At 39.3% G+C, this 26912-nt stretch overlaps 1 protein-coding gene across 6 annotated transcripts in view; it reads right to left on the bottom strand.

The window, feature by feature from the left end:
* ARHGEF28 (Rho guanine nucleotide exchange factor 28) overlaps nt 1–26912 on the bottom strand; it is a 127990-nt gene that overhangs the window by 49328 nt on the left and 51750 nt on the right. For 5 of the 6 annotated variants that reach the window (XM_032205534.1, XM_032205530.1, XM_032205531.1 and 2 more), the window contains 4 exons: nt 24263–24309; nt 22805–22865; nt 4501–4631; nt 2316–2617 (listed from right to left, as the gene is read on the bottom strand). In XM_032205534.1, coding sequence (XP_032061425.1) covers nt 2316–2617; nt 4501–4631; nt 22805–22865; nt 24263–24309 — 541 coding nt within the window. The remainder of the gene's footprint in view (nt 1–2315; nt 2618–4500; nt 4632–22804; nt 22866–24262; nt 24310–26912) is intronic. The other variant, XM_032205533.1, reaches the window with a different exon arrangement.

Here is a 26912-nt window from a genome sequence, read left to right on the forward strand (position 1 = left end):
AGATCTGAAGGAGGGTCTGAAATAGTTTATGAGATTAATTTCAAAATATATACATTTAAAAGCATATGTAGGTGGTGAGGCAATGGAAGAGGTTGCTCAGACAAGCTGTGGATGCCCCATCCCTGGAGGTGTTTGAGCCCAGGTTGGACAGGACTTTGGGCAATGTACTCTAGTGGAAGGTGTCCCTGCCCATGTCAGAAAGTTGAACTAGACAGTCTTTAAGGTTCCTTCCAACCCAAGCTCTACTGTGATTCTATAAACATATTCAAAAATCTCTGGCTAAATCAATATATCGAACATCTAGATAATTTGATTGGCAGGGGTTCCTGTACAGAATAGGACAATAAGACTGCTCAGCAGCATCAGGCTGCAAGAGGTCTCCCACGTCGGGTCACATTGACTGCACATGTGAGTTCATGGTCTCTTCATCAGTGCTACTGGAAAGACTGGTTGACTGCTTGCAAAAACATTCCAGCATTACAACATAAAACTTTAAGTTATGTGTGGTATTTCTAAATAGCCAGAGTTTCTACCAGAAATATTAGCACAATAACTCCTTCCCACACCACTACAATTCAGTTTGCCAAAGGAGGAATCTATCAATACTGTCCAAAATTACTTCCTTATTACATTTCTGAAGACCATCTTTCACAATGTTTCCAAATAATATCATATGTGATTTCTCAGAAATGTTATTCAACCATATTATCAGTTATTGTCATGTTTTAAAACTGGAAAAGCAATACATGTCTATGTCAATAGGCAAGCAGTGCATGTCTTACTAGGGGTACCTTAGCCAGGAATTTTTTCTGACATAAAAAGATGTTTTAAAGATCTACTAATTAACTTGCCACATCACCCCAGATCCTTCAAGGAAGATGCCACTGAAATTACATACTGATTTTTCTCATTTTATGTACAATATTTGAATCACTTACACTGTGGATACATCAAGGTCAATCACATCTCTCTGAAAATTCATATAAGCTCTTAAAGCTTATATATAGCTACCTGACCTTGGTCTTACAAAGTCAAGAATAACTAAACAAGTATAGGAGAAAGAATGCTTATGTCAGAAAGGCAAAAGAAGATTATTTATGGTAGTGTGCATTTTATCCCCATAGCTAGTAAAACAGAAAGGTCTGAGAAAGATCAACTTTTAGTCTAATATTTGTTGCCTTATCCGTGCCACAACATTCCTCCCAGTGGGATTTTATAGTTGCTTAAGGAAAGAAAGACTATGACAGAGAAAATGTTATTGATCACTTTGAATCATATTGATCAACAATGATGAATAGCCTCTACTGCTCCCTTTCCAAGCGTTTTTACATAGATATGGTGCCCTATGTCCAGTTAGTCCAAACACTCCTGAAAAGTGGAATACAAATTCAAATTTACTTCTGCATAAGAAGGAATGGACTTCAGGTCTCTTCTACCCAGAGCAGCAATACAGCATTTTTGTTGTTGTTTTGTTGTTTGGTTGGGTTTTGTTTGTTTATTTTTGGTTGGTTGGTTGATTTTTGTTGTTTTGTTTTGTTTTTGTTTTTTATTTTATTTTGGTTTGGTTTTCCCTACGGTATTAACCAATTGCTAAAAGCAAAAATGATCATTTCTTCTCCAAAGTTCTCTCTGCATTCCTGAAGCCAGTCAGTTCCCAGCATAACCAGCATAACCTAAAGCCATTTGACGGAGAGTCCTCAGAGAACTGGCTCTGCTGGCCTCACACTTTTTGTATCAGCACAAGAGCAGAAAAGTCTGAACCTATCAGAAACATGAACTGTACCGTGTACTATGTATTTTGAGGTTAAAAAGTATATGAATTCATGAATATGCTGTTCCTTCCACATATAGGTGCCAAGAAAGAAAAGACTCCTACAGAATTCAATGGATTTTGAACTATTCCCTTAATGACAAATAGTCAAACTATTCCCAAATAATGACAAAAAGTGAGAAAAACTCAGGGTGAAATTGCAATTTCTGACAAAAACACCATAATGGAAACTTACGGTGAAAAGCTGATTTTTTTTTCTTTGTATATTACATACAAGAAAAAAGGTTAAAAATATATAAAATTTGCATTAAAAATTAATCTGCTTAGAAGACACCTTTTGTTTGTAAATAAAATAAAGATAAATAAAAGTCTTCATAACTACCATATAAAAACAGATCATTAAGACAATTTAAATATCAGTTAATGAACAGTGATTTTACCTTGCAAAAAATATTTATCACTACAGATTCTGCCTCATCTTATAAAATAAAAGATTACTGTAAACAATTCTTACTCTGGCCATATTATTGAGTCAATTCCATACCTTTTTTCTTTCATGTCAGCATAAAGTCGACCTCTCTTCTTAATTAATGTCTTGTATGGAATGTCTTGTGTGGAATCTGGTCCATACAGATCAGAAGGTAAAACAGTATGCCTTAAACCTACATTTTTTCTGTTTTTTACTGACGTTTGATTTCTTTCATTGGGATCACATTTATATTGGTCATTCTCCTCCAGAGACAGAGTTGAAGAGCTCTTTGCCACTGATGCTGAGTTGGTGGAATTCAAACATGTTTCACTGCTGACACTATCTCCATGAATGGAGTTCATCTTTGAATCCCCAACCTGCAGAGGAAAAGCAAATGCTGATAAAATTTAGTAACAAGATATCTTGTCAGGGAACAAGGACCAGGTTAGTTTGCCATTCTATGGTTATTTCATTTTTTTTCCTCTGTTACTTCTTGTAGCATGTGAATTTATAGATCTTTTTATACCACATGAACTGAAGATAAATTATATGGCTAAGAAGTTCTAGACCTTGTGCTGCTGTTTTGCATGACAGTAGTAATGGATTGACAGTAATTGATAGTAACCAAAAATTTTGAAGTCAATCAAAAAATATGCATAATACATTAGTCTGGGGAACATATGGAAGAAAATTCAAACTATTTAATTTGGAAAAATCAGCCTATTCATTACGCACACTTTTATTTTTTCCATACTGGTTCCCTGACCTTTGAGATAAAAATGCATGACCTGAAACTGAGGTTCTCCACATAAGGATGAGAAAGGAATCTCTCTTTTTTTGTCATTAAGCAGTTGCAAGCCATGAGGCATCCTTTCTCTGGCACAAAACCAAGAATGCAGCTAGAAACTGTTTTCTCAGGAACAGGGATTAGGATTTAGACCTTGGTTACAAACGCTTAATTCTTTATGAAACTAAGGTTGAAATTCTCTGTCAAATCTACATAAGATATTCAATTCAGTCTGTTGTCAGTCGTTTAGGTAGACACTACTGCTGTCTAGATAGATGCAGAATAATATTGAAAAGCCAGTGAAGACAACCTCCCAAAAGCACCTGTATAAGCAAGAAGAAATGAAGGAGTGGAAGTGTTTCCAAAGTCCTCTTTTTTCAGATGATTGATTACCTTCTCTCCAGCCCCATTTGAGATGTATTATCCCATTCATAACAATGTTTCATAAGAGATGGAAAGAACTGCTGACATTTTTACAGCGGTCCATATTTGCAATCAAAGGTAGTTCTCTTGTGCTGTGCAAATGAGATGCATAAATGAAAAATTCTTCTCCCAGGTTTTACAGCTGCTCCTCCCTCCAAAGTTATCACTGTGCAGGCAGTGTTTCCACTCCACACAACCACAGAGTGGGTCAGTGATGCTGGCAGAGCAGTGCTTAAAGGAGAATTTTGCCCCAGTCAGCAGTTTAATTAAGTTAAAGTGGCTACATGTTGAGCTATGAAAGGGTGGTAATCCAAACTGAAGGTCCCACCAGCAACACACTCGGGTAACATGAGCATTTCTGCAGCTCTGTCCTTACCACCACAATATTATTAAAATCAAGGATTCACTGATATTCATAAAGAGTACCCTGCTATTTACTCACTCCTAGGTCGTTATTTCATGCATCTCTCAGTAACTTTAGGTGCATTTTGAACATACTGACATCTGACAGAAACTTCTGCCTCAGCAGTCAGAGGGCTGCAGTGTATGTAGTGCTTGAATGGGGAGAGGGAGAGGGAGAGAGGAAAGCACAAAGGCATGAAGAAAAAAAGAAAGAGAAAGCGAGAGAAAGAAATCACACCTCAAAATCTCAGCCTTTTTCTAACATTACGATCTTATCATTTCTTATTCCTATATTCAAACTTTCACCCAAGTCAAAGCTCACAGTACATTATAAACAAATAGATCACTTCAGCCTTCACTAAAACACAGCCTCATGATGCCAAAATTTTGCAGCTGTTCGACTACACACAATGACTAAGATTGGACCAGTCCCCCTTCCCCAGGTTATGATACAGAAGTGTGACCATAAAGAGGTATTTCAGGTGCAACGCACTGATCTAAAATACAGTTTGGTCTGCATGCTCTCTAACCTCCAGTGCTGCTAATAAATTGATAAGAAATGTGAATACTAATCCAGGAGCTCTGCATCAATTCTAAGGCACTGACTTCAGCTTCTCACCTTTCCATGAAGTTCAAACATAAACTTACTTGGCCTACTACCATGCAGTTTGCATATATTTCGTCTCCTCCATTCAACATGGCAGAATGTCTGGCTGCAGCAAAGAAAGTAGGTGGAGTTTTGAGCTTCCTAAGAACATCAAAGGTAGGATGTCTCTGCTCTGGAAAAAATAAATTGTGGAAAATAGGCAATTATTTCTCAAACCATTTTCTTTTTTATGTAATGTCATAAAAAATTGAGAAGTTAACTAGTAAGCACCAAATCTTAAGATTACAATTTGAGAAATGTTTGCGTGGCCTCTCAAACATCTGCCAATTTCTTAATTGCCTAACACTTGGTATATGTTTCTAGAAACCTATAGCCAACAAAACTACAAAAGATACCACAAAATGATTCACAAAAAGTAAGTGTTCCTGCAGCTTGGCTAGGAACACCTTCCAATTTTCCTACCAAGCTAGAACTTTGTACAGTCTGTGGCTGCAGAAGTATAACCGCAGTAAATAGGACAAGATTTATGGGCTAGGATGAAATATGTAGGATTCTGGCCTATATGTTAAATATCTAACATCAGATGCATTATACGAACAGAATACAGTCCATTTGCAGCCAAATAATGACTTTGACAAAGCATTCTGCCTGCTGGGAGCAACATAATCTTAAACCAGTGAAGTAAATTACTGTTATTAAAACAAACAGACAAACAAACAGCAACAAAATTTTAAGATAGAGATAAACAAAATACTATTGATAGTGTCTTTACAGAGTGACAGAAATCAATTAAGGTTTGATCTGTGAACACAATGTTTGGGATGAAGACTGCACCTGATATCTTTTCAGTAGCAAAAGCAGAAACAACCAGTTTCAACAGCGAACAATCTTTATCAGAATTTCAGGACTTATATTTCTATAGTGTGTTCATGACTGCAGATATTACAGAAAGCTGTGTGTGCTGACTCAGTATTTCAGAGTTCTGAGCAGTAGAAAACCCAACCAAGTGCTACAGAAACAGTCAATCTGTCCTGTTGGCACAGATCTCTTGAAGCTGCTTTTGAGTATGAGGAGCATGCACCAACCTAGCACCTGATCTGGTCATCAATGCCTCATAGTATCTTCTGATTGTAGAAGGAGCAAAGTTTCACAAAGTGGGAGCCAGTCAGTTCTATAGAGTGTGAAAACAGGTATATAAGATATATTTCTAGAACTGCTTCTGGAAGACACCGTGCCTATAGCCATCAGACTGCAAGAAGAGTTACAAAATACTGGATTAGAAACTACGCTTGACTAGATCTGGGACATTAGTTCCTTAAAAAAAAAATCCTGGACAATGGCCAAAAATGCAACACTACACCACAGCTTTTATTTAATTTTAAGATCCTATCTCATAAAAGCCCATGAACAGTAAGCTCTATACTTAGAGAAAACTGGAAATTCCCATTTAGAAATGGCACGCTATGAACTATTTTGTTTCTAGTCCTGGCAGGCTTTGTGGGATCTCATACCATTAAAAACATCCTTATATCTCTCATTTTGTTTCTTCCCTCCTGTAGGATTTTTAACATGATTTTAGTGACTGCCATCTTGAGACTTGCTAAAGCTACAAACCATTTCCTTATGTCTGCCAAAATCCTGAAGTCTTTGTTTATAAATAGCGTAAACCATTGTTTTCTACAGCAATTCATCAGACTTTGGCAGCTAAAATCATAAGGAAATGTGATTTGGCAAAACAGGCAGTGCTTTCTTGTGGCAAGCAAAGTTTTCCGAGTGCTGATCTTAAACCAACAACCACTGAAGAAAATCATATTAAACTCTACATTGCCTCTTGTGCATTCACTGTCTCCACTGCCTCCCCCAGGTATGAGCCTGGTGAGTACAGCTGGAAGGGTGGCATTTGGCTCCTGTGCTCGGCTGAAGGAGGTTCAATTATACACCCCCAATCAGTCTGCTGTTAAACATGCCTCTAAATATTCACCAGAGTTTTAAGTGAAAAGATGAAAGAAAGCGGGGTATTTGGGGCTTTGTGATGCAGCACGATTCCACTGAACCTCCTTACCCACTTCGCCCTCAGATTTCAAACATACATGAAGTGATGACCACATTGCACTAACTGTGTTAACCATGAAAGCATTTCAAGACTTTGCTGAATGCAGGGGAGAGCATTATTAATTACAAGTAACTTATTTCTACTGGAAAGGCCAGCTTAGTTTAAAGGAGGACAAAACCATAAGAAATTTCCACATCATGCACTGTATTCCTGGAGCCCCACTAATTGTTATGCTAACAGCCTGCATCATGAACAGTTATGAGTCATCATCAGTCTTACAGGGACCATCAATACCTTTCACCAGTTTAAAATGACAGCAGGTAGTAATAGTTCACTGCACTTGGTGACAGTGTTAAAGCCCAGAAAGGCCTTTTGTTGTTGTTATTTGAAAGGTTAGGAGTATTGATTAAGTGTATTTTCAAACACAGTATCTCATAAATATCCCCCACCCTACCCAGTCAAAAGCGTTGTTATTCCTATTGCAGATGCAAATTCCAGCACGGTGTATGAAGAGACATTAAGACTGGCATCTCTTTTGGCAATGAAGATGTCCCAAAGAGACCTAGCTCTGAAAAGTGTTGGTAATGGACTTCAGGATGCTTATTAAGGAAAACACAACCTAAATATGACACAGAATAGACCCAGCCCTCTGCTGCTGAAACAACCCAGCAAGCACGCCTCACCAAGCTGATCCTCTTTCTCAGAGATGAATGCTCTGACTGTATACTGTGCCACAGCCACCAAAAGGGAATAAAATAAAGGCATGTCTCCCTTTAACAGAGCATGTGGATCTCTGTCATCTGCCTGGTAAATGGATAAGTAAGATGTGTGCATTGTTTAGATGCAGGTGAACAAAAGCCACAGTGCTTGGAAGGATAATCTCCAAACATGGATAAAATAAAACATGTGGACCACCAAACGACTAGGCACAAGTTCTCTACATCTTTTGTTATGTCAGGTTGTCATCAAAGTTATTCAGCAAAAGCTGCACATTTTAACAGGCACAAATGCTCGTGAAAATACTTTAACTTTAGAAAACACATGATCATCATGGCGGTAATTTAAAACATGCTTAATACTGGCATAAGAAGATGTATAGCCTTGAATGACCTGTTTTGGAAAACGGTCCAAACCAGTATTATGACCAAATTCATAATACTGACTTTTACCACAAAAATCAAAACTTAAATTTTCTGAGAAGGCACATAGTAAAAGGGAAGTGAAGTACATCAGTGTGACCAAGCTGAGAGCCAGAAAAGAAATTACAAATTCCCCTCTCTAGATGCAACGAATAGTTTTCAGACAGCTCATCACATTTACCCCCAGCAGACCAAATAGGGGTTAATGTGTAACTGGAAGTAAGAGAGGTATGAAGTCAGAGAAGAAATGCAGACAACTAAATGCATGGGTCATGCAGGACTATGGTAATGTTCCTCTAAATCCAGAGGTGGTCACCTGAATTTCACAGAAGTCCACAAATTCCTGACAAGGCACTGAAAAAGCAATATGCATATTTGGAGATGTGGACTGTATGATTACTTTCAACCAGGTATCTTCATTCCTAGCCTGGGGAGTCTTAGTGCTCCATTCAGACAATGCAACCACTCCTGGGAGTAAAATTAAACAAGCACATGAGAACAGCACTGCACTGTGCATAAAGTGAGGTTGGCTTTGAGGTGCTGTTGTCACAAGCCTGAACGTGACATTTAAGTGTCCTGAATCTGTGGAGCGGGAAACTAAAGCACTGTCTCCATGATGTATATGGGAAACACAATCAGGCAGCTGTATGCTAGAAATCTTATCCAGGATGTTCCAGACGTGATGCTATAGTAGCCACTAAGAAAAACAGACGATAAAGGCACTTTTTAATCATCACCTTTGATTTTTGTCACCTAAACCTGGATAAGAAGAGAGCAAACTCATCCACCATGGGATTCACAGCCCTGACCGCCCTCTCTGAAGCAGGTACTGTAGCTGTTTGCAGTAAATCAATGAGTATAAAGGCAAAAATAAGTTTGTACAACACCAAAATGCAAAAACTACATTTCCAAAATAGAGTATGCTTGGTTTCTTAGTGTGCTCTGTCCTGTGAAGCCTGAGAGGTCTCCAAGCAGGGACAAATGCTGAAGTTGGGGTGAGAAACTTAAAATTTGAAAACACTGATGTACGTAATGCAAAGTAGCATTCAAGAATTTCAGCTTTTGAATTTCCCACCAGAAGTCTGCAGAGCTTCACTACCTCCCGGGAAGAGAAACCCCAGACCGTGAAACCAACAATGGGCTTGGGGAAGAAGGAAGGAAGCTGACGTTTATTGCCCAGATCAGCCAAAACACCCAACACAGGTACATAACTCTTCATGACTTTTGGGGTGGGGAGGAAGAATCCCCCACTGCCTCCACACAGTTCTCAGGGTCTCTTGTTCACTGAGACCCGAAGCTGTACGTGATGGAAACACAGATGCAAGGCACCATGTCCCACACCTGGCCATGTGAAAACAGGTCACGTTCTGCTTGGAAAGGAAGCGACCAACACAGCTGTCCTGGAGCAAAGTGGAGAAGAGCTCATCCCCTCATAGAGGTGCTTCTCCCACCTTACTTGCTGCCGGGATTTCAACACCACAGACACCATTTGGAATTTACCACTGAAACACACAGGTGCACCCGGAGCATCTTCTTGCTCCAGCAACACAACATAGCCTATCACCTGTGCACACATGCCACATGTGTTGGTATGTTATTCAAAGAGACAGGAATCAAGACGCAACACTATAACATGAAAACATCAGGAGTGTATACAATGCTATGTAACACATAAAATATCTAAGAATAATAATGCTGTCCTAAGGTAAAATAAAGAACAATCAAAGTGCCATGGAGGATGGGTGAATAGCTACAACATATACAAATAAATCAAGTACTCATGAGAGACACAGACTGCACACTACACAATTTGCAATCCTTTTCATCTTCTTTACAGATTGTGTACACATCCACACACATTACAAAAACTCCTCTGCACTTGGGAAATAACGGATTTCCCCACTAATAAATAGTTCATAAATTGCTGTGTGCTTTAAAAAGTGTATTCTGTACACATTTTTTGCTCTAAAAGTTAAGGTCAAAGTCTGAGCCTGTGTAAACAACATGATTCTCCTCACTCACTGACTTTAATGACACTGATGGATCTTGATTCTCTTATTTGTTCTTTTCCCTTTCTGAAACAAACAAAAAACTATGAAAGGAAATATAAAGTACATTTTTTCCACTCGTCCTCTTTTCTTTGCTTCTAAATGCAGGAAAAAATATATTTCCTTGTTAAGGCTTTTAATGATAATTCTTCCTAACACAAATTTTCTGCCCAGTGCTTTTCCGTCTCCTTAAAACTCCTTTTCTCATGCTGACAATTTATAATGCTTCCCTGTCAGAGGCTTCTCCACAAAGACAGACAATATCTAACTGCACCAGTATCTGTGCAGAGAATGACTGACCCTGCCATCTCTTTCTTTTACAGAAAGCAAAAGAATTCCCTCTTCATTCTGATAAGATTTCTGTACATAATTGTAAAGGTTCTCTTGTTAGCTGTTGAGACATATTTGAGTTACAAAATTCCCCTTAAGTGAAAACAACTGTAGCTAGCAGAACTTTGTGTAGCTGCAGCAGTGCCGTTCTGCAAGCTCCCATGGCACCAGAACTGCTTAGTGAGAGCAACACATATAGCCTGAAGAAAAGAAGTCCTGAGAGAATAAAGAAATTAAAACAATTTTAAAGAACAGTACATAATTTGGAGAAAACACTTTTTTCCTCAACAATTTTCAATAACATTATTTACAAAAGCATAACTAACAGTGAGGTAGACTTTTGACAAAAAGGAAGAAAATTTGCCTCATTACAGCTGTCGATAGCCACCTGCACACAACCAGACAACAAAAAAGAGGCAGAGCAAGTAAGCAAGAGTCATTTAAAAGAAGACAGCTTTTTCTACCTTGTTTGGATGCCCTTCTTCGAATCCGCATTTTAGGTAGGGAAGGCCAAGAGTAATTAAAAGGTGAATCAGAGTCTGAGTCCATTTTTTTGCTCAATAAGCAGAGAGCAGATTCTCAAAGTTGCACTTTGTTGTTCTCAATTGCAAGTCAAGTCTAAGAGTGATGTAAAATAAAGGAATGGACAAAGAAGGATCAAATTGCCCACTAAACACAGGGGAGGGAAAAGCTGTAAATGTTTGCTCTCTTCAGGCGTCCAGGCATGTAGACAGATCAGGCTGCAAATATTAAGGCAGAAGCAAGGAGGTTAAAGTATGAGAGCTTCGAGTGGAACTGTTCCATCGTGGTCCAGAGCTATTTGAAAGGTCATTGTGTGCCAATGAATCATTAACTCACCTTTCCATTTTGATGTAAATGAAAACAATAGGAGCTGAGTAAGGAATGAGAAAATATGTCTCAAAAGTAAACAAACCAGTGTAAGGTTTTTCAAAGCTTCATTTCCACGTTAAAGCTAGGATTTACAAGAGTCTCAAACTGAGGACAAGCAAAACACTGGGAGTGAAGAAGCGAAAGATTAACAGTAAACTAAGAAAAATAGTCTACCTGCTGGACCCTTTATAACTGCGGAGAAATGCCTCCCCTCTCAGTGTTTTTGACTTTGGCAGACCTTGGGATGTAGCAGCTGGAAAGCAGAGATAACCCACTCAAAAGCCTGTCGCTCCCATCTTTCTAGCTCAAATGAGCGTAAAGCTTAAGTGTTATATAGAAAGATTACAATGTTATTAGAGGAGCTCTCTTTCAAATAATATTTAGTCTGAATAGTGTTTTCTCCATCACACAGTCACCAAGTGAGACAGTGAATCATAAGGATTTTGTAGAGCTGGCACCTTTACAGCACTAGTCTAACCTCATAGCAATGCACAATACAGCTAGTGACTAATTTACAACAAATCCTCCATTCTTATACAGTCTCCCTGAACAACTCACAGGCAATTAGTATTCAGTAGGAACTCATTATCCCTTCCCCCAACATCTTTACACTACACAAACTACATTTTTTAAACAGGCTCGAATGTGGCTATACAAGAGCTAATACAAAAATAACATGTCCACTGTTTCTTAACCAGCTCCGCCAAACATTTCTTTTAGTTACCCCACAATGCATGCGTTTTTGTGTTCCACATAAAGGAGGAGAGGGAATGTGGATCAGCTTAAATGTCAGTTTTTGGAAGATGATGACATTTGAGCTTGTTAACATTCCTTACTTCACTTCAATTATTTTTCAGGCTGCTGAGGTCTGCAGCGCTACTTCTGTATTATGTTTCAAGTGATTCCTCAATCCACATTGCAGTCGGAGATAACAATGTATTTGCTGAAAGAAGATCATGCGATTCAAATGCAAATTTAATTCAAAGCTCATTATAAAAGTATCTATCAGGTTTTCAGGGATAAAATAATTATTATATGAGCACTTCATAAAGTGCACAAATTACACAAAACACAATTGAAGCAGATCATTGTTCTGCCCTTCCCTTAACTGAAGTCCTGCCAGCTTTGTTAGGCCTGGAAAGAGTAATTTGCCCCAGACGCTGGAAGCCTTAGACTTTCACTTTAAATATTAGACACTCCCATTGACTTTGTTTGATTTATATATATAATTAACAGCCCCAGGGAATAACAGCAGACAATGGATAACTGACAATACAGGGAGGATATAAATCCACGGTTTAAGCATCCACTTCAAAACATCTCCGCTCGCTGGAATGTCAGGTTCGAGCAGCACTGATGGATCCCCTGGGCCCACGGGAACGCAGGGGCGGACATTCTCCTGTGCACCTGCACCCCGGCTGGCCCCCATTCACCAGTTGTGGCCACAGTTAAATGAAAAAAAGAGGAAAGGATGGAGCATATTTACTGGGTAACTTGTTCGCTTAGGAAATGTCTTCCCAGCTGCTCCAACACAAAAGATTTTCCCTGTACACAACATCTTTCCCTAGCCAAGCTCTCTTTATCACCAGATATATTTAATGACAACCTGAATACAAGCCTCAATTTCAGATGTACTCAGGGCAGTGCTCTGTGAGCAAACTGGTGTTCATATTTAAAGAGCATTGTAAGTTTTACACTGGCCTTAAAATTCCTCACCTTTCAGTTTAGGCAATTATTCTTTCATTCGTGATGAGGAATGTTTTTTTTGTTTTTGTTTTCCTTTTCTCTACATTGGCCAATTCTGACTTTTTCACTCAACTTTATATGATCAAGAAAAATATACTTCTTCACCTCCACAGGTCTTCCTTCTATCTATTTTATCTATAGTTAATCCAGAAAGAAACAATTAGAACTGAACAAAACTCTCACAGCGTGGACATGCAGCTGATGTATTAAATGGCAATAAACTATTTTATATGCCAAGATATTTACTTTTCTGAATGACCTCTGTATGTTTCATAAATGCTTTCACTGACTGTTTCAGCTATTGCCTGCCCTTAAACTAGCAGTGTTAATTTAGAACCTCCAAACATAAATGAGTAATTGAGGACTGTTAAGTAATTTTTAAACTGCAATCCTATTACATAATTCTTGGAGAATCCAGCTTTTAAACTTCTGCTGTGATAAAGACCTGATCATTTACTGCTGCTATTTATTCTCTATTTCTTGGGCAAATCTTAGGCTTTTTACATGCTTACTGCAATCTCCCCTGAACAGGATCTTGCATGAGAATTTGTCAATTGCATTCTGAAAGTGCAGATAAATTATCAACCTTAACCAACTATTTCTGAAGGGCTAATTGAATACCACTCACATTACTTGCTCTGTTCAGGCCCTATGAAAGATTTATTTTTTTTTCTGGCTTGTAGAAGTCCTTTCTTCAGAAGACCTCATGCTGCTTTTCTGCCATGAAGACAGGTTTTGCTTTGCCTTCCAATCTATGGCTAAAAGTATTTTTCTCCCCATTCTTGCACTTTGGGGGATGATCCAATCTACATCTCACCTCCCACTCATCATTTCCAAAGTGGCAGCATTTCAGCAGTGGTATTTGCATGCAGCTGGCATAGATATTTGGCAGCTTATAAGATAAAAGGTGATTTCTAGCTGGAAAATATTAACCTTACTTTCCATGTAAAATGTTTTCAATTATGTATACCAACGTATAGATGTGAAGATAAAGAACAAATGTTTTTTGTGTGCATTACCTAAGGCTAATGCTTTTGATAAATACTAATGCAATGCTTTAAATTCTTTCACCTAACGCTTGCCAAAACACACCCATACGATATAAATGTTTTTCAGAGATATTACAGTCTATTGTCTATTGTCTGACCACTCCCTCCGCTCGTGGCAAGACGGAAGGAAGTACAGGAATGTCACCAACATTTACAGTTTCCATGGAACAGCACCATCACCTCCCCAAGGCACTTAGAGGACAGCCTCATAGTGAAGTGGTGTGGGGGATGTGGTCTCCCTCTCCTGAAACACTGCTAAAACAGCCCCATAGCTGGTAGTTAGCTCCCTGGCAGGCCAGAAAGAGAAGATCCCTTTGAGTTAGGTGCCCCGTTCCCAGATGGAGAACAGATCTACGGGGCTAATGACCCCAGAAACAGGACCGGTGATGGTTGACATAGGGTGTGGGTGTTGAGAACTGCATGAGCAATGGTTTTGACAGAAATGCCCTCCCTGGTTTGCTCTGAACAGTCCTCACCAACATTAGGGACAAAGTTGATTTCCGCCAGCTTCATTCTGTCCCAGGACCAGCAGAGTTCATTTCCCAAAACTGTGGAGAGACTTTGACAAGGAAAGATAGCATAGAAAAGGCTACATGCTTTTCTCCACCAACCTCTGTGACCCACAGGTCCATGTGACTTTTCTACCATCTTCACTCCATTGTTTGTCTAAGGTCACAGAAAGGACCTGCCAATGTACCTGGACAAAATATCTACATTACCTGACAGTAATCGCTGTTTTGAAAATTCAGCAAATGTGAATTAAAGGCGACTGAAAGCAAAGTGCTACCAGCCAGTTCCCACACACCAAGCACACCCCAACCCAAATGTTCTTTCCACCTGCCCACAGCAATTATATGGTGACTGTGAAGATCACTGCCAGCAACAGCATCACAGTTCCCATAAGACAGCTTGTCATGAAAAAAAAAATAAAAAATCTTTACCACCTCTCTTCTCTGCCAAACACCTGGGTCTTTTTTATAGAAGTTTATACTGGAATTGTCAGAAAACTTTGCCACATCTCTCTTCTCCCCATCTCCCTTTCCCAAATCATTGATGAATACACTGAAAAACACAGAACAAAGTCCAGATCCTTAAGATCTTGGCAGATGACCTCCCCAATTCGTTTTTATGATCTTTCTTACTGCTGAGCTTCCAATGGATGATTCATTCATTCAGTTTAGAGAACTGTCTTTTCTGATGTATTTATTTCCTTTCTTTGTGCACAAGCAGAGGAGATCTGAGAAGGTCTCCCACTAGCAACAAAACAACTTGGAATTTAAACTGCATAGCAGTGGATCACAAAAAGATTCAAGCAGCATTCACTGGCCATCATCACTGCCCAAATTTTGACAGTATTTGGTAGAACCTGTCTCTTTCATTGAAACTGCATGCAAAACTCCCTGTCCCATGTCACCGTCAAGGGGAATACTGCAGGGAAGGGGAAAAGTACTGGAGAGGAAGTGGGAATTGCAACCTTCCTGTACTGCACACATTTGTCAGCAAACACACATGCTTTTCACTGTTTCAGCCCCACCAATGCTAAAGGTTAGTGCTAGCAACAGCCTTGTGAAAGATCATCATTGTTTATCACTATGGAGCCTCTTCCTCTCACCACCATTTACAGAGGCAGATTTTTCTCTACTAGAAAAGCCCTAGGTGAAGGTAAATATCAAAGCCAAGTAAATCCTGAGATAAGATTAAATGGCCCTGAGCCCTCAGTCCTCTCATCTCCTACATGAAATACTTGCAAGCATTCTCCACCTTTCATAAATAAAACATAAAGATGTGGTGCTATAAATTTGGGTTGATTTTTTCTTTTATTTTTTTGTGCAATTTCTTGCGCAGTAGTCTGATGATGAACCAAGATGCTACAGCTTCACAGAGACCCCAGTGAGAGTGGCAGGCCACCTGACCTGTCTCTAAAAATGCTGTTGTACACAAATAAGAGTTTACTGAAGCACTCACGTCACAGCAGACAACAGAAGAAGCAGAGCCAATTTGCGTGCACTGCATTCTGGTTCACTTTAAGCTAGATTGCCAATCCAAGCATTTTCATGTTCCATTGCATTTATTTCCCCAGGGATATATCCTTTTACTAACTCCAGACAGTGCACATAGACTCACAGTGTCGTAAATGATCCAGACTGAAGCAGGCCATAACATCTACATTTTTTATCTAACTCTTCAGCTACTCACTTGCAGGTGTATTTCTAATTACAATGTGAATTATAAAATTATTTTTTAAGGCTGTTCTGCACATTTTTTCTTTGAAACAATAAAGACAACTTCAGTTAGAATGGATTTAATGAGAATAATGTTTTCATGTTAAAAATACCATGTTTATGACAGTCAATGAAAGGTGCATCATTCCACAAAGATCTACTGGTAATACTTATCTTCCCTTTGAAAAGCAACTGCTTCGTATTTCTTTGCTAAACTAAAGGAGCAATTCACCTTTAAGAATACAAGAGAACCAGGTTTGCATAAACAATACTAGTACTGCAAAATCTTTGGATAACACCCAAGAGACTGGGATGAAGAAGAGCTCAGCACTTACAAAACTGAGGCAAAGCGCTACCTCTGCTCAACCCTGAGTCATTCTAGCTCCAAAGAGCCACTGGACAAAAAGCATTATTTCAGGCTTTGTCCCAAATGCATTGGCCAGTTTACTGTACTGATATTATGGTTTCACAGTGTTCTTCAGATCCAGAGCTTTCTGAAATCTGGTTCATGACTCACTGGATATGCTTTCCTTTTTAAAAAAAAAAAATATATATATATATATATATATACACATATATAAAATATCTACAATATATGTTATATATTTTATATATGTGTGTAATAATAATATATATTGATATGTATATAATATATATGTAGATAATATATATAGATAAGATATGCTTTCTTTTTTTAAATATATATATATATGTATATATTCACCTGGTTGTTTAGGATAACAGTTTCAGTTTGGGTAACTAGCTCATTAATACTACTTTCATGTGACAGCGGTCAGTATGCCCTGACTCCTGAAACAACCACTAAGCTGTTCCAGCAACGTACATAGTGAAATAATTTGACTAAATGCTCTCCTTGTCCAGCATCTACTCACATCAAAAGGGTAGCTGGGATATGCAGTCCAACTGTGGACAGAAAGCTCATTGCTGTTTGTCTCATATCTTGATGAAAAGGTCTCCTGAGTTTATTTGCAAATGCTTGAGAATTAAGGGCTAGGATAAACAGAAATTTCTTCCTGGTTTCTGCTCCACAAAGTCCTGTGCAAGTCCCAGTAATGCAGACAACACACGTGGCCGTACATGAAAGCACACCAAAGTTTGAATTGGACCTCACTCATACTGAAGTTTTGCCAATGACTTGGTTGTTGAGTCTACAATTACACTGGCAACCTGAGCAGCCAAAAAGTTCACCAAAGACCCGATTCATTAAACATTCAATTTTCCATGTTTCAGGGAAGATTTCAAGGGAAGGGCTGCTTCTCAAGGAGGAGGAAAGCTGAGAAATGTGATCATTTGTGCATTTTCAAGACTGCAACTGTTCTCTTCACAATATAGTTCTGGAATACATTTCATATTTAAAGAGTAGCTTGACATTAGATATATCCCAGATTGTTTATTTACGTTAGTGTGAAATGAGACTGGGCAGAAGACAGGCGAAAGAGCTTATTTAAACATCAGAAAAAAGAGCCTCTTTTTGAAGGATTATTTTGTTGAGCAAATTTGTTTTGGATTTTAGGCAGAGGAGGAGGACAAGTTCTGGGAAGCCAGACAGCACATGTTTGTAGCTTGTTCATTTTTCTTTCTGTCTTCCTTTTGAGGTTAACTTGAATTATAATGTCTCAGAAAATGAAGAGTGGAGGAAACTCCAAGAAACAAGAACAGGCTTGTTTTACTGCTTAATGCTTCTTCTTCCAGATTTCTCCACAGCTTTTTAATTAAGCTCAGTTGAGGCTTACATCCCAGGAAGATTTTCCTTCCCACATCTTCTTTAGCTCTCAACTATTCAGCTATCTTCAACACTCAGTTGTTTATAGACAGTTTAAACAAACATGAAAATGTTTTATCTAACGCAACGAACAACAACAAAAAGTCAGCTATATGTTGTTTAAAGGTTGTTTCTGGAAGGGTTCTGACAGACCAGATCCAGGTTAAGTGTCTGTTCTGCAAGGTGCAAGAAACTACGCAAAGGTTTTGCTCAGTAAAAGAAGCACCATAAAGATCTGAGAACTTCAGTGAAAAAGGGCACAGTATAAATGCCACAGTCATTAAAAGACAGCTGCATCAATAACTCTGCAGTTTTCTTCAGCTAGTATTTTTCTCTGCAATTTTCAAACCCGTCACATTTCCAAAAAAAAAAAAAAACTGCCTTTAAAAAAAAAAAAGCCTCCTTCCACTGCAAATCCATCTTCCTGAACTTCTTCAGCACATCTCCAATCATTTAAGTATTTCAGTGCCTCTTTCTCATCTTATTCTTCATGATCTCCCTTACTTCTGATGAATAACAGATACAGGGAAAAGATAATTGGCATGCCCAAGGTCATGTTGTAAATCCATAACAGAACAGAAACTGAAGTAAAGGTCTGCAGATACAAGGGCCGGATCACCCAGCTTCTCCCCAGGCATAGAAAAGGGGAAGACCGGATTGGGTGCTGCCATGCAAGGACTGCAAACACAAAAGATCTGCCTAGCATTAATCATAGGATTCTCGTAACTGTCTCGAATAGGCAACACGACATACAACTTTCACTTTTATCTGTCAATAACCATAAAATTACCTCCTGTGGTTCCAATCTCAAAACAGGTACATTTGACTCAGAATAGTTCCAAATGTAAATATTCTTCTCCCCATTGAAGGGGAAAAAAAAAAAACACGGAGTGAAAAAGTTAACCCCAATCAGTAGAAGAATCAATCATTTTACAGACCCAGCAAAAACTGTGTCAAGGAGGGACTCTAGACAGTAGAACCATGCTTTTTTGTATTTAAGCAAAACAAAAAACTTTTTAAGTCTTACCAACCACAGTAAGGAAATCTAATTGAAAAAAGAACAAAACAGCAACATTGAAACCAGATTCTCTGCAGATTACAGTGAAGCCCTTCTGGTTTACACAGAGAAGAAGATCATTGTGTTCTGTTCCTTAAACTGATCTGCGGTTAAACTAGGATTTCTGTGGAACCATGAAAATCAAAGGACAGATTCTACTAAAAACGTTTCACAGCTGCCTGATCACATACAGAGAACCGCCAAAATTTGGCATCAGTATTTTTATCTCTCAAAGTGCAAAACCTGGCTTGCAATACCCTTTCACCACTGGCAGAGCAAACAGACTAGATTAGGCAGACACCAGTAGGTCACTGGCACTGTAACTAGGAGAACAGGGAAAATATTTTGAAAATTTATCTTCATCCTGCCTTCCTGAAGTTATATTTCCTTGGAAGAAAAACTGGAGGTTAGATTTTTCTTGTTGGAAAAGAGAAACTTTTGCAGCTTTATAAATGGCCTTGTGAACATCCTCTTTCCAAACCAGCTATACAAAACAGGAAGGAATTATAACTCTTTAAAAACACATGCCCTGCTAACACCGTCACATGTCCAACAGTAACAGCATTCAGCTGTCACCTCCTAGACTCTCTCCCAGAAAGTACAGGGCTGCTGACTCTTGAGGATGACAATGCTTGGCAATAATACATACGCTTAATATTGACAGAAAAAAAAAATAAAATCCTTTATTTTCTTGCTTCCCTTTTTGTTTCTTTCATTCACTCTCCCCAACTGGATATTGTTTTTCCTCTCTCAATCTTTCCAGTGTGTTTCTTTCACTGAAAAAAGCCTTTGTGTTCTATTTTTTTAAAACACAAAATACATCTTTAGCAACTTCTGAGAGAGAGAGAGAGATCAGTGGAGGAAAGAAGACTGCCAGGTGTGATTATCACTGAATTCAGGTGTCTCTACGCCATCCACTGTTCGTCCTGGTTTAGCTTTCTCTTGTGCCCCACAGTTTACTCCTGTTTTTAAAATTCTTGAATATGACAAACCCACTTCACCCGAAGAAAAAACATATGTAATTCACATGGCTTCCCATGTGTGTTCCTCACCTCCCCAGTACACATCAGGGTGGGACCCCAGGGCCTCTTCCCTCAATTCTGGACAATGTGGTGCCTCTTGCTCAGCAGAGGCCAAGGGGAACAATTTTTGGAGTTGAACTCTGAGAATCAAACAGTGCCTGAGGCAGCCAGGTCCCAAACCAAAGATGAAGACAAGGAGCAAGAAGAGTTGGCATCCTTTTAGTACCCTACTGACTGCTGTGAGCACCCTTGCAAGATACTCCCAAAACTTTGTTAGGTGAGGAGAAAGAAACACATCAGTCAATACATTTGAAATGGCAGGGTGGAGGGAAGACAGACTGCATGAACAGGAGAACCCCTCCAGGACCCACCATGCTTAGACCAATTTTTGGAAAAGCTTCTCAAACCACGTGGAAAAAGAGTGAGATGCAGAAGTAGAATAACTTACATCCCATTCAAAGAAACCCATTCAAAGAGTACTGGTGTTCTTGGTCTTAGAAGTCCTCTTTGATTTACACATCCAACTTCCTAGTGAGATTCCAGAGTTTGCTTGTTTCTATTCATTCTTCTTCACTCAACCCCCCCTAGCTGTTTTCCCTCTTCCTCTCCCCCACTGACAACCGTTTCCATTTCTCTTCTTATTCCCCACTGTGTGCTCTTCCTGCCAAAAGAGTTGCCATTTAAAAACAATGCCAGGCAAACAATTATTTTTTTAAAAGTAGTTTAAAACTATTCAGGGTAATAAAACTGACATTTAGCAATATGGTTATGTGAGTCAGGTTAGAACATATACTGTTTTTTATATTCAAAGAAACCCATAAAACCAGCTTAAGCCAACTTATAAATTTTTGGTTGTCACTAAACCCTAATTTCATCCCTTTCCCTCCCTACCTTCACCTTTTAGTGCACATCCAAGAGCACCCTTAAACCCCAGCTTGCACTTCAACCCCATCACCTCTCACACAAAATGCTGATGGGAGGCCTTCCAGGCTCTGGTAAGGTCAATGGCAAAAACCCATCAAATGTCAGCACTACAAGCTGAATTTCAGCTGAGTTCAGTAGTCAGAGATGGGAGATGGGTAAGGAGAGCTCAAGACCCACATAGTAGTGAGACCATGCTCCAGTCTTCACAGAGTGAGCACATTTTCAGTTACAGTGATTTACTGATGTCTGTTCTAAAACAAGTAGAATAGACTTCACTGCAGCTTCTCCACACGTAAGTCAACCTCTTAGATGCATTACATGGTGATTACAATTTAGTGAAGAGAGAGAAGGTTCATTTTCAGACAGAAGGTACAATAGGTAATATTTCTGATTTTAATATAAGCTAAGCATGTGCTCAGGACAAAAGCTTTATATGTTCACATGTATATGATATGTGCATGTACACATTTATCTACGTATTTATAATTTATTATTGTAAATGAATAAGATGCCTAAGAAAATAAGGTAAAATCAAATATTAAGCACCTAAATCTTGTTCCAAGCTGTATGCAAGTACACCGTTTTTTCACCTGGAAGCTCCTTTAAGAATCTACCATTCCTATCTAGCAGTATGAACCACAGCCAAAGTCTCTTGCTTGCTTCTTGCAGGGGACCCAGGATCTGCTGGCAGCTGCCTATCCAAGCTTCAGAGAGGAGAGGGAACTGTTCTGAAGCCAGAGGGCCTGGCTTCTGTTCCTGCTGTCACATCCAGCCCTATGCAAATGATGACTTAGAAGGAAAACTCATTTCAGGGGTAAGAAAAAAATATCAGCTATAATTTCAGGGTTGAGAATTTCCACTATGCAGCTTTTCAGCTACCTTCTGCTCGTTCCAGATGGTGTAACTGGAACTTAGACTGGAGCAGATTAGCAAACCATAATCACTCCCCAATGGCTCCACACCCTCCTACATTGAGACGCAGCCCAACATTTTGGTCTTCCTTGACAGAAACAATTTGATCATGTGGGAAGTAACATTGCATGCACATGCACTGCATTTTTGTGCAAGACAAGGACTGCTATTCTGTGCTATTAACAAAAGTATTAAAGCCAGTATAACCATGCATATTAATATTTTTGCTACTAGTCCCAATTTCCTTATGCAGCTCCCATATCGCTTGGATGGAAGAGCAAGACAAGCATTTGGATTTGCTGCAGTACAGGCATTTGACCTAACAACAACTAGAAAAATTGAGAACTAGATGATGATTTTAATGAGAGATTATTAAAATAATCTGCTGCTTTCTTATCTTACAACCATGTCTCTGAGTTTATGCCAGCTCATTTCTCCCTAACATATAATGCCTCCATTCATGCATGCACATCCCCCCCCCCCTCTTTGCACACACACAGAGCAACTGGTGGTTTTGTAGCCACCAGAGCCTGCACATAAGTGGTCTGAATGCAGCCATCTGGGCTCCGCCATCCTGAGCTCAGCACTGGACCACAGGCAAGCCTTTGCCTGGCACAGCAGTTCCCACAGGCAGAGCTCAGCTACTTGTCTTTCTCCTCCTTGCTCTGCTTTGTATGCAACCATGGTTGCACTTTCCACTTGGAGCTTTCCCTAAACTTGACAATATTCACCTTTCCATTTGATTTTCATTCTCTAAATGCACTGTCTTAATGTAGTTGGCTATATTCTCCTTCTGGCCCTACAATGCACTTTGCACTGTTACATCTAAACATTTCCACTTGCTTCATTTAATCTACAGTCACATATGTTGGAAATCGATCAGAAAATCAGAAACGATCAGAAATCGTTTTCAAGATTCTTATTTCTACAACAGTTTATATTCTGCTGAAAAATCCTAGGATAACATGATACTGTTGGATGCATTGTGTATGTACATTAGAAGCATTTTGAAAGAGGTTCTCCCTTTGACATAGACATAACTCATTTGATCTTTTGCCAAGCTATGTTGCAATGTAATTGATATTTACATTTTTAAAAGACACTGCCTTATGGCATCAGAATACATACCAACAGCTTTTTGGAAGTCAAAATGATTAATTATTTCTTACCTATGCCCAAGAGGACATGATCTTCATTTTCATTAGAAGGAACCACAGCATCTCGGAAAGGCTAGAAACAGAAAACTTTAGCTAGATCTTCTAAGATTAATAGTTACATTTGTGCTTAGTTACAAGCTGTGCTTCAGGCTTTCTGAATTCAGTTCAAATAAAATCAAGCAGCAGTCACTTCATTTTAGTCATTTTAATGAAGGCAGCGGATAGAGAATGCCTCTCCCAGACTGATACGAAAATGAATTATAAGGCTGACCTGGTGGACTCAAACTCATAGTCAAAGAAGAGATCAAACTCTCTTGACATGCAAACTCCAGTTTTCTTCCTTAAGAAGTTTAACTGTGCCCAGAGTAGCCAGTAGAGTGCTTGGGAGGAAAGAGACATTTCTGAGAGGGCTCCTCTAATGCCTGAGCTGTTCATGCCTATAGCAGTAGTATAAGCCAGCTCATTCTCTATAAAGTGAACTACAGACTTTCCCCACCACAAAACAAGAAACAGTCAACACAGTACCAGAAACTTCTACCCCACAGCATGATTTGTGAGCTACCACAGTCTGCCCCAACAGACATTATCAGCATAGACTCAGAAATTCATGCACACTGCAGAGATATGATTTTGAGATGACACAGATTGCAATCTCAAAGGAATGGTCAATCTTCTTTAGAGCTGGCACTTAAAAGAACTAAGGGGGTGAGCACATTCAAAATCAGGGTGTAATAGCAGTGGCAGCCTAACAACATTCCCAAAATTCAAATGTTATTTAAAATCAAAAGTCACTAACTATGCAAAAGATAATACCTTTACCAGATTTGCCAGATTTTGTTTCTGTCGACCTAAATAATTTAACTTCACACCCATTTGAGTTAATAATCAAATATAAACTTCTGGCTTAAAAAGGTGTCAATAAAAAAAAAAAAAAAAAGAAAGAAAAACAGAATGTGATTTCTCAAAAATATTTTTCCTCCACAAAAGCTGTTTGAGACCTCCATGTAAAAGACAATGGGAACTGTTATCTTTTCTACAGCAAACATTTTTTCCCAGTTGAAAACTCACAGTTAACCAAGAAGTCTCCTTCAGGTGTAGCAGACCATGCCATCCCAAGGATGAAGCAGGTGCTCACAGGAGACAGGTTTTGACCCCACAGACCAGCAGCTGAGCTGCAGGCTGCCTGAAGGCACTCAGGATGGCCACAAACACAAGAGTTTTCTGGTCCAAAAGCAGAGCTTGCTTCTGTGACCCAGCTTCCCGGCCCACAACCACATAACAGGTTCCTTCAAATGATAATCATCTGCACACATAGCTATTCCTACAGGATAGGAATGGACAGGAAATGTTGGCTGGCAGGCATTAGTCACCTTATTTGTTAGTTCTGAGAGATCCTCAGATAGCCAAGCAAAGGTTGCTGCCCCCGAGCCTACAGGGAGCTTAGCTATTTGTATAAGGAGAAATCTGTACCTTCATATCATCCTGGGACAATTCATCAGATGTCAAGTTCACAGGACCTGCAAAAGCAAAGATTCCTGCCTTTAAGATCAAGCGAATGCAGTTTGGATCTGCTTTGGCTTCTGCTGCTGGTCTCTCTTCTCTTTCAGATAGGAGGGGGAACAACGAGCACACAAACATGCAGGCAAGCCAAAACAATGGACTTGTGCAGCCCATGCATCCCCCTAAAACAGCATTCCTGTGGGCAGCAGGCAGGCTAGATGCACAACAAGTGCTATGTTATTGTCATGGGACAGTTATGAACAAGCTATTGAAACCAAAGGCTAGGAAAACATGGTGACTTGTCGGGCAGATGCTGATGAGCCGCCAAAGTGTTCAAACACCACTGTTTCTTGTTCTGTGCTTTGCACTAACTCTGCAGAGCATTTGGGATCTGTTTCTTTCCCTGAAAGAGGTCTCTTGTATTTTCCAAAATTAGACCTCACATCTTCACACAACCACACACACATACAAGGGAAAAAAAATAATTTCTGTCACTCTCTCTTTTACAGTTTCTTCTCAGAACTGTGGGAAAGGACATAGCACACACATAACACTTTGCAAGTTTTGCCCAAACAGCCTCCAGCACTATTGTGAAACAGCAAAGAGAAGTAATCTGGCTACAGGAATGCAAATGAACACCAGAATCACCCAGGCTTCCAGGAACATTATTATTTACTAAGTATATTTTAAATAATAACAATTATACCACCATAGTTATGCTGGTAAATATGTGGGGTTTTTTTGACTGAATCTTTCAAATTGAGGTTCAAGTCTGCTGTCACCTACACAAATCCCTCTCAATTCCCCATTTCCAGCAAATCATTAAACTAAGCATGACTCAGCAGCTGATATAGGGTGGTTTAGGGAAGTGCCTTGAAGAATGGTAGGTTATGTGGCAACTCACTCCTTTCCTAGTATTCCAAGTATTTCCAAGAAGGGAAGGGAAGGGAAGGGAAGGGAAGGGAAGGGAAGGGAAGGGAAGGGAAGGGAAGGGAAGGGAAATCACAAGCCCAGTGCAATCAGAGCACCTGTGATCTCTGAGCTCTGCACAGCCTCGGGATGCTGGTGTGAGTCAGAACTGCAAAGGCCTGGGTTCATGCTGATCAGTATCTCAGCTGCTAATTCTTAATTATTTCACCTTGTGTAACGAACCTGCTGCAACAGTCAAATACATACCTTGCATTTGTCTTCCCTTGCATTCCAACACTGACAGAGTCCTGTGCATGAGGTGTGTCTGCATCCATCCTCACACAGGGCTGACATGCACAGGCCACCCTAGCTCCCCGACACCTGCCAGTAGCATGAAGCACTGCCTGCTTCTCCATGCCAATTGCTGGCTCTGCCTGAAGCTCTTCCTGTCCCTTCACAGTTGTTTTGTTTTGTTTTTGTAACTCTGATCACAGTAACTTACTTTAAAAGCTTCAGTGGAAGAAGTGGCATTTTTGAAATGTCACTTCCAGAAAATGAATGTCCAATGTTCTTCCAGATTTTTCTTTACAATACTGAGATGCAATTATTATCATCATCCAGTCTTACAATTCTCAGAAGAAAAGCTGTTTCCTCTATAGCTAAGTTATTTTGCAGAAGCAAATGGCTTATACCTCCAGATAACAGCATTCAGTCTACTTACAGACATGGAATTTCACAGTCAGAAAACAGAGAAAAAGCACAAACTACTGAATTAACCAAAATACCATCTACTTCACCTTTTGTTCTTCATCCTTACCAGATAGTGTATCACTCCATGTATTTTAATTTAATGAAGTTGCTTTGAGAGATTCACTACTAAGCTAGTAGTATCACCTTACAGTGACCCACTACTTTCACTTGATTGCATTTCACAACAAGCAACATACTGCTATAGCAACCTTTTGTAGATAAAAGCTCAGGGCTTCTGAAAGCATTGTGTTTTAAAGGACTGCTGATCTTGACTTTAGGCCCACCGTGAAAGGAGTAGTTATTTGTTCGCTAAATGGCAGCAGCTCTGAAATATGAGGGGGGATCCTTTCATGACACTAATGCACCAAATTTATATCCTAAGCTCAGCAGCCATTTTGCAAAGGAGTTCACTAAATGCAACTGAGAACATAGTAAAAAACATTCCATTAATTGTTTCATATTAGTTTTAGTTGTACAGGTAATTATTTTAATTAGATCTACAAAAAAATAAAATTATTTGAGTCTCCTGAATGCCTGCCGATGGAGAGCTGGAGAGCATAACACAGACTACAAGTCACCAGTACTGATCATTAATGAATTTTCAACATCTAGATTTGGTGGTAGGTGGTGGGAAAAAAAAAATAATCCTGGCTGATAGAAATGCTGTAACTGAGGAGAATATCAAAACATGTGAAATTAAAAACAAACAAACAAAAAAAAAAACTGTTGCCCATCTATGTGAAAATAATAATTAAGGGCTCCCCATGTATACATGTAGACAACGCAGAATGCAAAAATGCAAGTCTGATCAGCTTGCTACTGATTTGTTTGACACTACCAAACCAGTTTCACAGTGGTTTGTGTGGTTTATTGGATACTAATAAAATGTGGCATACTTCTCTTGTCTGAAATGAGGTATTTTTTTTTAAATCCAAATCAGGCACAAAACAACTCTGATCTA

Source organism: Aythya fuligula, chromosome Z (assembly GCF_009819795.1).
Source record: "Aythya fuligula isolate bAytFul2 chromosome Z, bAytFul2.pri, whole genome shotgun sequence".
Lineage (NCBI taxonomy): Eukaryota > Metazoa > Chordata > Aves > Anseriformes > Anatidae > Aythya > Aythya fuligula.